Raw genomic sequence first — 12,593 nt, forward strand, 5'->3', positions numbered from 1 at the left:
GTCTTTTGTGTTTCCATACAAATTATGAAATTTTTTGTTCTAGTTCTGTAAAAAATGCCAGTGGTAATTTGATAGGGATCGCATTGAATCTGTAGATTGCTTTGGGTAATAGTCATTTTCACAATGTTGATTCTTCCAATCCAAGAACATGGTATATCTCTCCACCTATTTGTATCATCTTTAATTTCTTTCATCAGTGTCTTATAATTTTCTGCATACAGGTCTTTTGTCTCCTTAGGTAGGTTTATTCCTAGATATTTTATTCTTTTTGTTGCAATGGTAAATGGGAGTGTTTTCTTAATTTCACTCTCAGATTTTTCATCATTAGTGTATAAGAATGCTAGTGATACCTGTGCATTAATTTTGTATCCTGCAACTTTACCAAATTCATTGATTAGCTCTAGTAGTTTTCTGGTAGCATCCTTAGGATTCTCTATGTATAGTATCATGTCATCTGCAAACAGTGACAGCTTTACTTCTTCTTTTCCTATTTGGATTCCTTTTATTTCTTTTTTTTCTCTGATTGCTGTGGCTGGAACTTCCAAAACTAGGTTGAATAAGAGTGGTGAGAGGGCAACCTTGTCTTGTTCCTGTTCTTAGTGGAAATGGTTTCAGTTTTTCACCATGGAGAACGATGCTGGCTATGGTTCTGTCATATATGGCCTTTATTATGTTGAGGAAAGTTCCCTCTATGCCTACCTTCTGCAGGATTTTTATCATAAATGGGTGTTGAATTTTGTCAAAAGCTTTCTCTGCATCTATTGAGCTGATCATATGGTTTTTCTCCTTCAGTTTGTTGATGTGGTGTATCACGTTGATTGATTTGCATATATTGAAGAATCCTTGCATTCCTGGGATAAACCCCACTTGATCATGGTGTATGATCCTTTTAATGTGCTGTTGGATTCTGTTTGCTAGTATTTTGTTGAGGATTTTTGCATCTATGTTCATCAGTGATATTGGCCTGTAGTTTTCTTTCTTTGTGACGTCTTCGTCTGGTTTTGGTATCAGGTTGATGATGGCCTTGTAGAATGAGTTTGGGAGTGTTCCTCCATCTTCTATCTTTTGGAAGAGTTTGAGAAGGATAGGTGTTATCTCTTCTCTAAATGTTTGATAGAATTCGCCTGTGAAGCCATCTGGTCCTGGGCTTTTGTTTGTTGGAAGATTTTAAATCACGGTTTCAATTTCAGTGCTTGTGATTGGTCTGTTCATATTTTCTATTTCTTCCTGGTTCAGTCTCAGCAGGTTGTGCATTTCTAAGAATTTGTCCATTTCTTCCAGGTTGTCCATTTTATTGGCATACAGTTGCTTGTAGTAATCTGTAATAAACCTTTGTATTTCTGCAGTGTCCGTTGTTACTTCTCTTTTTTCATTTCTAATTCTATTGATTTGAGTCTTCTCCCTTTTTTTTCTTGATGAGTCTGGCTAGTGGTTTATCAATTTTGTTTATCTTCTTAAAGAACCAGCTTTTAGTTTTATTGATCTTTGCGATCATTTCCTTCATTTCTTTTTCATTTATTTCTGATCTGATCTTTATGATTTCTTTCCTTCTGCTAAATTTGGGGGGTTTTTTGTTCTTCTTTCTCTAATTGCTTTAGGTACAAAGTTAGGTTGTTTATTTGAGATGTTTCCTGTTTCTTAAGGTAGGATTGTATTGCTATAAAGATCACTCTTAGAACTGCTTTTGCTGCATCCCATAGGTTTTGGGTCATTGTGTCTCCATTGTCATTTGTTTCTCGGTAATTTTTGATTTCCTCTTTGATTTCTTCAGTGCTCAACTTCATTATTAAGTAGTGTATTGTCTAGCCTCTATGTGTTGGTATTTTTTACAGATGTTTTCCTGTAGTTGATATCTAGTCTCATGGTGTTGTGGTCAGAAAAGATACTTGATACGATTTCAATTTTCTTAAATTTACCACAGCTAGATTTGTCACCCAAGAAATGATCTATCCTGGAGAATGTTCCATGAGCACTTGAGAAAAAATGTGTATTCTGTTGTTTTTGGATGAAATGTCCTATAAATATCAATTAAGTCCATCTTGTGTAATGTACCATTTAAAGCTTGTGTTGCCTTATTTATTTTCATTTTGGATGATCTGTCCATTGGTGACAGTGGGGTGTTAAAGTCCCCCACTATGATTGTGTTACTGTCGATTTCCCCTTTTATGGCTGTTAGTATTTGCCTTATGTATTGAGGTGCTCCTATGTTGGGTGCATAAATAATTACAATTGTTATATCTTCTTCTTGGATCGATCCCTTGATCATTATGTATTGTCGTTCTTTGTCTTTTGTAATAGTCTTTATTTAAAGTCTCTTGTCTGATATGAGAATTGCTACTCCAGCTTTCTTTTGATTTCCATTTGCATGGAATATCTTTTTTCATCCCCTCACTTTCAGTCGGTATGTGTTCCTAGGTCTGAAGTGGGTCTCTTGTAGACAGCATATATATGGGTCTTATTTTTGCATCCATTCAGCCAGTCTGTGTCTTTTGGTGGGAGCATTTAATCCATTTACATTTAAGGTAATTATCGATATGTATGTTCCTATTACCATTTACTTAATTGTTTCAGGTTGTTCTTGTAGGTCTTTTCCTTCTCTTGTGTTTCTTGCCTAGAGAAGTTCCTTTAGCATTTGTTGTAAAGCTGGTTTGGTGGTGCTGAACTCTCCCAGCTTTTTCTTGTCTGTAAAGGTTTTAATTTCTCCATCAAATCTGAATGAGGTCCTTGCTGGATAGAGTAATCTTGGTTGTAGGTTTTCTTCCTTCATCACTTTAAATATGTCCTGCCACCCCCTTCTGGCTTTCAGAGTTTCTGCTGAAAGATCAGCTGTTAACCTTATGGGGATTCCCTTGTGTGTTATTTGTTGTTTTTCCCTTGCTGCTTTTAATATGTTTTCTTTGTATTTAATTTTTGATAGTTTGATTAATATGTGGCTTGGCGTGTTTCTCCTTGGATTTATCCTGTATGGGACTCTCTGTGCTTCCTGGACTTGATTGACTATTTCCTTTCCCATATTAGGGATGTTTTCAACTACAATCTCTTCAAATTTTTTCTCAATCCCTTTCTTTTTCTCTTCTTCTTCTGGGACCCCTATAATTCGAATGTTGGTGTGTTTAATGTTGTCCCAGAGGTCTCTGAGACTGTCCTCAGTTCTTTTCATTCTTTTTTCTTTATCTGCTCTGCAGGAGTTATTTCCACTATTTTATCTTCCAGGTCACTTATCTGTTCTTCTGCCTTAGTTATTCTGCTATTGATCCTATCTAGAGTATTTTTAATTTCATTTATTGTGTTGTTCATCATTGCTTGCTTCCTCTTTATTTCTTCTAGGTCCTTGTTAAATGTTTCTTGCATTTTGTCTATTCTATTTCCAAAATTTAGGATCATCTTTACTATCACTATTCTGAATTCTTTTTCAGGTAGACTGCCTATTTCCTCTTCATTTGTTAGGTCTGGTGGGTTTTTTACCTTGCTCCTTCATCTGCTGTGTGTTTTTCTGTCTTTTCATTTTGCTTACTTTGTTTGGGGTCTCCTTTTTTCAGGCTGAAGGTTCGTAGTTCCTGTTCTGTTTGTTGTCTGTCCCCAGTGTCTAAGGTTGGTTCAGTCGGTTGGGTAGGTTTCCTGGTTGGGAGGACTAGTGCCTATGTTCTGGTGGATGAGGCTGGATCTTTTCTTTCTGTTGGGCAGGTCCACGTCTGGTGGTGTGTTTTGGGATGTCATTAGCCTTATTATGATTTTAGGTCTCCTCTCTGCTAATGGATGGGGCTGTAGTACTGTCTTGCTATTTGTTGGTCATAGGGTGCCCAGCCCTGTAGGTTGCTGGTCGTTGAGTGAAGCTGGTTCTTGGTGTTGAGATGCAGATCTCTGGGAGATTTTCGCCTTTTGATATTCTGTGGATCTGGGAGGTCTCTTGTGGACCAGTGTCCTGAAGTTGGTTCTCCCACCTCAGAGACACAGCCCTGACACTTGTCTGGGGCACCAAGAGCCTTTAATCAACACGGCTCAGAATAAAAGGGAGAAAAAAATGGAAAGGAAAGAAAGAAAGGAAGGAAGGGAGGGAGGAAGAAAGGAAGGAAGAAATGAAGAAAGGAAAGGAAGGAAAGAAGGCGGGAAGGAAGAGATGAAGAAAGGGAAGAAGAAATGAAGGAAGCAAGAAAGGAAGGAAGAAGCAATAAAGGAAGGAAGCAATGAAGGAAGGAAGGAAGAAAGCAAGGAAGGAAGGAAGAGAGGAAGGAATGGAGGGAGGGAGGAAGGCAGGGAGGAAGGGAGAAAGAAAGGGAGGAAGGATGGAAGGAAGGGAGGGGAAAGGGAGGAAGAAAGGAAGACAGGAAGAAAGGAAGAAAGAAAGAAGATAAAATAGGATAAAATAAAGTTATTAAAATAAAAAATAATTATTAAGAAGAAAAATTTTATTTAAAAAAAAACGGGATGGTCAGAACCCTAAGGACAAATGGTGAAAGCAAAGCTATACAGACAAAATCTCACACAGAAGCACAAACATATACACTCACAAAAGGAGAAAAAGGGGAGAATAATAATATATCTTGCTCCCAAAGTCCACCTCCTCAACTTGGGATGATTCGCTGTCTCTTCAGGTATTCCACAGATGCAGGGCACTTCAAGCTGATTGTGGAGCTTTAATCCACTGCTTCTGAGGCTGCTGGGAGAGACCTCCCCCTCTCCTCTTTGTTTGCACAGCTCCTGGTGTTCAGCTTTGGACTTGGCCCCGCCTCTACGCGTTGGTAGTCTGAGGGCGTCTGCTCTTCACTCAGACAGGACGGGGTTAAAGGAGCAGCTGATTCGGGGGCTCTGGGTCACTCAGGCCAGGCTGAGGGAGGGGCATGGATGCAGGGCGAGCCTGCAGTGGCAGACTGGCCCCCACTGCACCAGTCTGAGGCGCACCGCACGCTCTCCTGGGGAAGCTGTCCCTGGATCCCGGGACCCTGGCAGTGGGGGGCTGCACAGGCTCCCGGGAGGGGAGGTGTGGAGAATGACCTGTGCTCGCACAGGTGCTTCTTGGAGGTGGCAGCAGCAGCCCTAGTGTCCCACCCCCGTCTCTGGTGTCCGCGCCAACAGCCGCTGCTTGCACCCGTTTCTGGACCTCCTTTACGGGGCATGCTTAATCCCCTCCCCTCTTGTACCAGGAAACAAAGAGACAAGAAAAAGTCTCTTGTCTCTTCGGCAGCTCCGCGCCCGTTTCTGGAGCTTCTTTACGTGGCGCACTTAATCCCCTCTCCTCTCTCACCAGGAAACAAAGAGGCAAGAAAAAGTCTCTTGTCTCTTTGGAAGCTCCGTGCCCGTCTCTGGAGCTCGTTTAAGCAGTGCATTTAATCCCCTTTCCTCGCGCCCCAGGAAGCAAAGAGGGAAGAAAAAGTCTCTTGCATCTTCAGCAGCTCCAGACTTTTCCTGGACTCCCTCCCGACTAGCCGTGTTGCACTAGCCCCTTCAGGCTGTGTTCACGCTGCCAACCCCAGTCCTCTTCCAGCTTCTGACCGAAGCCCAAGCCTCAGCTCCCTGCCCCCGCCCGCCCCGGTGGGGGAGCAGACAAGCCTCTCAGGCTGGTGAGTGCCTGTCGGCACCGATCCTCTGTGGCAATCTCTCCGCTTTGCCCTCCGCACCGTTACTGTGCTCTCATCCATGGCTCCAAAGCTTCCCCCCTCCGCCACCCACAGTCTCCACCCGCGAAGGGGTTTATTTTTATATATGGTGTAAGATAGTGGTCCAGTTTCACTCTTTTACTTGCATCTGTCCAGCTTTCCCAGCATAGTTTATTGAAGAGACTATCCTATCCCTATTGTGTATTCTTGTCTCCTTTGTTGTAAATTAATTAACTGTGTATATGTGGGTTTATTTCTGAGCTTTCTCTTCTGTTGTATTGATCTATGTGTCTTTTTATACTAATACCATACTGTTTTGATTACGATAGCTTTGTAATATAGTTTGAAATCAGGGAGCATGGTACCTCTGGCTTTGTTATTCTTTCTCAGGATTGCTTTGACCATTTGGGGTCTTTTGTGGTTCCATACAAAGTTTAGGATTATTTGTTCTGGTTCTGTGAAAAATGCCATTAGAATTTTGATAGGGTTTGCACTGAATCTATCAATTGTTTTTGGTAGTATGGGCATTTTAACAATATTCTTTCAATCCATGAGCACAAAATATCTTTCCACTTTTTTGTGTCTTTTTCAATTTTTCATCTATATCTTATATTTTCATCTGTGTCTTATATTTTAAAGATCTTTTGCCTCGGTTAAATTTATTCCTAGGTTTTTTGTTTTGGGGTTTTTTTTTTTGGTGCAGTTGTAAATGGGATTCTTTCTTGATTTCTCATTCTGATAGTTTATTATTACTGTATAGAAATGCAGTAGATTTTTTATATTAATTTTGTCTCCTCCAATTTAACTGAATTCATTTATTAGTTCTAACAGTTTTTTGCTGGAGTCTTTAGGGTTTTCTATACAGTATCATGTCAACTGTAAATAGTGACAATTTACTTCTTCCTTTCCAATTTTGATGCCTTTTATTTCTTTGTCCTGCCTAATTGCTGTGGCTAGGACTACTGGTACTGTGTTGAATAAAAGTGGGTAGAGTGGGCACCCTTGTCCCATCCCTGATCTTAGAGGAAAAGCTTTTAGCTTTTCAACATTGAGTATGATACTAGCTGTGGGTTTGTCATATATTACATTAATCACATTGAAGTACATTCCTTCTATACCCACTTTGTTGAAACTTTTTATCATAAATGGATATTGAATTTTTTCCAAAGTTTTTTCTGCATCTATTGAGATGATCATATGATTTTTATCTTTCATTTTGTTAATGTGGTGTAATACATTGGTTGATTTGTGGATGTGGAGCCATGGTTGCATTCCTGGGATAAATCCCACTTGATCATCGTGTGTGATCCTTTTAATGTATTGTTGCATTTGATTTGCTAATATTTTATTGAGAATTTTTGCATATATGTTTGTCAGGGATATTGGCCTGTAATTTTCTTTTTTTGTGGCGTCTTTGGTTTTGTTATCAGGGTAATGCTGGCTTTGTAAAATGAGTTTGAGATGGATAGGTATTAAATTTTTCTTGAATGTTTGGTAGAATTCAGTGAAACCATGTAGTCCTGTACTTTTGTTTGTTGGGAGTTTTTGATTACTGATTCAATCTCCTTAATAATAATTGGTCTCTTCAGATTTTCTATTTTGTCATGATTCAGTCTTGGGAGATTGTATGTTTCTAGGAATTTATCTGTTTTTTCTAGGTGGTGCAATTTGTTGGCATATAATTGTTCAGAGTGTCTCTTTGCTCCTTTGTGTTTGAGTGGTATCAGTTGTAACTTCTCTTGCATTTCTGATTTTATTTATTGGAGTCCTCGCTTTTTTTTTCTTTGTGAGTGTGGCTAAAGGTTTGTCAGTTTTGTTTATCTTTTCAAAGAACTAGCTCTTAGTTTTATTGATCTTTTCTATTGTTTTTTAGTCTCTATTTCATTTATTACAGTTTGATCTTTATTATTTCCTTCTACTAACTTTGGGCTTCATTTGTTCTTCTTTTTCTAGTTCATTTATGTGTAAAGTTAGATTGTTTTAGATTTTCTTGTTTCTTGAGATTGGCCTGTATTGCTATGACCTTCTTTCTTAGAAACACTTTTGTTGCATCCCATAAGGTTTTTGTGTGTGGTATTTCTTTTTTTTTAAATTAATTTTTATTGGAGTATAGTTGCTTTACAATGTTGTGTTAGTTTCTGCTGTGCAGCAAACTGAATCAGTTATACATATACATATATCCACTCTTTTTTAGATTTCCTTCCCATTTAGGTCACCACAGAGCATTGAGTAGAGTTCCCTGTGCTATACAGTAGGTTCTCATTAGTTATCTGTTTTATACATAGTAGTGTATATATGTCAATCCCAGTCTCCCAATTCATCCCACCCACTCCTCCCTGCCTTGGTGACCATAAGTTTTTCCTTTACATCTATGACTCTATTTCTGCTTTGCGAATACATTCATCTCTACCATTTTTCTAGATTCCACATGTAAGCAATATTATACGATACTTGTTTTTCTCTTTCTGACTTTCTTCACTCTGTATGACAATCTCTAGGTCCACCCATGTCTCTGCAAATGGTACTATTTCATTCCTTTTTATGGCTGAGTAATATTCCATTGTATATATGTACCAAATCTTCTTTATCCATTCCTCTGTCGATGGATATTTAGGTTGCTTCCACTTTTGTTGCATCCCATAAGGTTTGGTGTGTGGTATTTCTGTCCCTAGGTATTTTTTTATTTCTCCTTTGATTTCTTTAATGATCCATTGGTTGTTCAGTTGTTTTTTTTAATTGAAGTATTGTTGATTTACAACGTTGTATTAGTTTCAGGTATACAGCAAAGTGATTCACTTATACATACAAGAGCAAGTCTCTTGGCATCATTTTTCCAATAACATTTGTTCACTTTGTGTCTCTGTGTCACACTTTGGTAATTCTTGCAATATTTTAAAACCTCCACCAGGGAAAAGATTATGACTTGCTAAAGGCTCACATGAGGACTGGCAGTTTTTAGTAATAAAGTATTTTAAAATTAAGGTCTGCACATTGTTTTTTTAGACATAATGCCATTGCATACTTAATAGACTACAATATAGAGTAAACATAACTTCTATATGCACTGAGAAACCAAAAACTTTATGTGACTCACTGTATTGCAATATTCACTTCACTGTAATGGTCTGGAACCAAACCTGCAATATCTCAGAGGTATGCCTGAATATGAAATGTACAATAGGCAAATCCATAGAGACAGAGAGTAGATTAGTGGTTGCCAGGGGATAGGAAATATGGAAACATGTCTAGGTTCTCTTTAACATTAGAACTTTATTTCGAGTATACAAGGGGATAATGAGGTAGGAAGGACATTTGTTATGTATACTGTACTTCTAAGATTGGGATGTATATCAGGCCTCGTGGAAAATCAAAACGTGTTACACAGTGTTGTTTTAGATAATACAGTCTGAGGTAGAGGGAGTTACTCAGCCTCTCATTTTGTATCCCACATGTATATTTTCCAGGAGAATGAGAATCCACTTGGATTGGTGTGTCACCATTCAATATGGAGAATCTCTTTGGGGCATTGTTTCATGCCAAGCCAAGTTAGAAGACCTTGCTCATGTCCAACCAATATATGAATGCTTTTGACTTAGGCACTTTTCTCTACTCAAATCAGTTGTGACCAGAGTAACTTGGGGATTTATTTTGCGACATGTGGCAGGGCCCTAGAGCTTGATGGACTATTTTTCTAGTATAGTGTGGAATTTATGGTGAACTTTGTGGAGGCAGTACAGTGAGATAGCAAAGGCATGGGCTTTGCAGCAGACAGCCTTTGGCTTAAATTGTTCAACATGAGACCCTGGATAAATTTACTTTATCTGAGTCTCTGTTTCTTCATAAGTATAATAGGAGTAATGATACCTATCTTGTAGGTGAGGATTAAATGAGATAGGATATGTAAAGTTGCACAGAAGCTAACACGTGGAAGGCACTCAACAAATGTTCGCTTCTTTTTGTAGAGGAAGTGTAATGGATTGAGAAAATTTTGCATATTTGCATTTTTAGTTCTTTTATATTTCTTTAAGGGTTAAGAACCATTTTAAAAGCTACCACAGTATAGATATTTTCACCTCTTCCACCCCCATGGAGCACAATTATAAGAGAACTACGTAGCCAGTAAAAACCCAAAAAGATAAAATAAATTCATCAATGTTAAATAAATTATGGCAATTAATTTGAGCTTCTGAAACAGAAACTGAAAGGCAATTATAGCAGAAGTGATGGTGATGGTCATATATCATTGACCATCGATCACAGATTGACACTGATCTACTTTGGCACACTGTGGAGTGGGTGTGTGGGGGGAGTGATACTAGAGAAGTTGTATTCCAGCTGTGCCACAGTGTTCAAATTTAGAGCTTTCCATTCTTTTTGGTTATTTTTGGTTATTAATAAGACTGTTATAAGCTGTCTCCTCCTGTGGGCTCAGCAGGGATTTTGGTTGTTGCAAGATGGCTGGTTGCATGAAGGAGTAACTGCCTTTATGAGCTATGGAAAGAAGGCTATCAAAGGATTCCATTTACCGTAGATGGTAATTTTAAGACACACCATTTTAGTAATATACAGCCCAGAATTAGATTAAGAATGTTCCTTTGTAAATTAGGAATGGCGTGATTTTGAATGAAAAAGTAGAGTGTTTATATGTTGAAAAGTAATTGTAAAATTGTCCTACATGCTGTAATTTCATGGGATTGTTCTTTAATTTCTTAATTTGCTACACCAATTTTATTGGAAGAAATGCTGTAGAACACGTTTTAAATTAAAACAAGTTTATATTACTGATTTTTAAATGAATGAGGTTTTTTTCTGTGATTCAGAAACATATATGCTATTTTTTTCTTAAAGCTGAAATTATTTCTGAAAATGGTATCTGAAAGGTATAAATGTGCAGTGACTTGTACTGAATATTTGAAATTTTTTGAGTATAACAAAAACCAAGCAAAGTTTCTAATTTTTATTTTAAAATTGAAAATTCAGTAGTGAGTAATTTGAGCAGCCAATCAACTCTTCATTAAGCAAAATGATAATTAACATAGTGATTTTGTGTGCTTTCTACAGGTTTTACTGAAAACTACAGCTGGAGATATTGACATAGAGTTGTGGTCAAAAGAAGCTCCTAAAGCTTGCAGAAATTTCATTCAGCTTTGTTTGGAAGGTAATCATAATTCTTGAATTTTATTCTGTAGGAGAAATTTTGTTAATTTAAAAATAAACTGCAGGAGGCTTCACTGGTGGAGCAGTGGTTGAGAGTCTGCCTGCCGATTCAGGGGACATGGGTTCGTGCCCTGGTCCAGGAAGATCCCACATGACGCGGAGCAGCTGGGCCCATGAGCCATGGCCGCTGAGCCTGCACGTGCGGAGACTGTGCTCCGCGACGGGAGAGGCCACAACAGTGAGAGGCCCGTGTACCGCAAAAAATTAAAAAAAATTACAAAAATAAAAAATAAACTGCAGGGACTTCCCTGGTGGTCCAGTGGTTAAGACTCTGTGCCTCCATTGCAGGAGGCATGGGTTCAATCCCTGGTCAGGGAACTAAGATCTCACATGCTGCATGATGCAGCCAAAAATAAATAAATAAAAATAAAATAAAATAAACTGCAGTGTATTTTTCCATAACATTGAAGACTGGTGTTAAATAGTGGTAATGGATGCTGGGAGTTGATATAAATGATACCACCTTGAGCTGTGTGTCAGGAAATGGAGAGAGGAGATAAATATCCTTCCCCCCAGTAAATCTCTATATCTTTTTTTTTTAATCTTTATGTCTTTAACAGAGATATTTATCTCAGCAAATAATACTTTGATCTTTTTTGGTCTCCTTGGCTGTTTTCACTTCTTTCTTTCATCCTCTAAATATAGGTATTCCCTAAGATTGCCTTTAGTTCTCTATTGTCTTTATTCTTCAATTGTTACTTCTAACCAAGTGACTGTCAAATATAGAATTCCAGCCATCTCTCCTCTTTTGAGCTCTAGTTTACATATCTAATTGCCTAGTGGACTTTTCGACTCAAATCTTCTACTGTCAGCTACAACTAAACTGATAAAAACCAAATTTACCAGTTTCTTCCCCAGACTGCCTTGACTGTCACCGATGTGACTGTAATTGCCTTTTACCTGGTCTTGTATTTTCTCATCTTTGATCTCTTTACCCTCACATTTATTCATCTGGTATTTGAATCCTCAGGCAGCTTAGCTTCCTAGCTTTCCAACTTTACTTTTCATTGCATATAACCACATGGTTTCAGTTGACTATTATCTTTATTTCCTGAGCAGTTCTTTCCCATTTCCACTCATACCTCCTTCATATCCTGAATCTTCTCATATCCTCCCTTGCCTTTTTGGAATACTTTCTCTTCCCTTCTTTTTCTATTTAAGTCACTTTTTTTTTTGGCTATGCGGTCTGGCTTGTAGGATCTTAGTTCCCCCACCAGGGACTGAACCTGGGGCCCCAGCAGTGAAAGCACTTGAGTCCTGACCACTGGACTGCCAGGGAATTCCACCACTTTTTAATGTCTATTCAAAATTCTACTTTCTCCATAAAGCCTTCCAGCCAGCTTTCAGTGATGGTATTATCAATGTCACTAGTAACTCTTAGATTTGATTAATGAACTTCAAGGTATCAGAAAACAGCACTTTGAGTCAAAAGCAAGATGTGAAAGAGAATACAAAATAACCAGTAGTAGGGTACAGTGAGAGTTCTCCAAATAGATAACTAAACAAACAGAAAATTACCAGGGGGAGATTTAAGGAATAAAACCACCCAGACCAAAACAAAAACAACCACCTCTCCAAAACAAAAAAAAATCGAGCTGACAAAAAAGAAAAAGAGAAACGAAGACATCTGTAAAGACCATTATTAATAATTGCTATGGCAGGCAGGAAGGAAATTGAATCAGACAGGTAGTTCAGTGAGAGAAGCCTCAAATAACTGTCAACAGAGCCGAGAAACACAGTAGACACTGAAAAGTCAGACTTGTTTCTGGAAAGAAGTTTTGA

General features: G+C 38.3%; 1 protein-coding gene across 4 annotated transcripts in view; it reads left to right on the forward strand.

Moving 5' to 3' along the window:
* Positions 1–12,593, forward strand: part of CWC27 (CWC27 spliceosome associated cyclophilin) — a 240,724-nt gene that overhangs the window by 5,272 nt on the left and 222,859 nt on the right. For all 4 annotated transcript variants that reach the window (XM_067031029.1, XM_059062304.2, XM_059062305.2 and 1 more), the window contains exon 2: positions 10,656–10,752. In XM_067031029.1, the coding sequence (XP_066887130.1) occupies positions 10,656–10,752 (97 nt within the window). The remainder of the gene's footprint in view (positions 1–10,655; positions 10,753–12,593) is intronic.

Source organism: Kogia breviceps, chromosome 4 (genome assembly GCF_026419965.1).
Source record: "Kogia breviceps isolate mKogBre1 chromosome 4, mKogBre1 haplotype 1, whole genome shotgun sequence".
NCBI lineage: Eukaryota > Metazoa > Chordata > Mammalia > Artiodactyla > Physeteridae > Kogia > Kogia breviceps.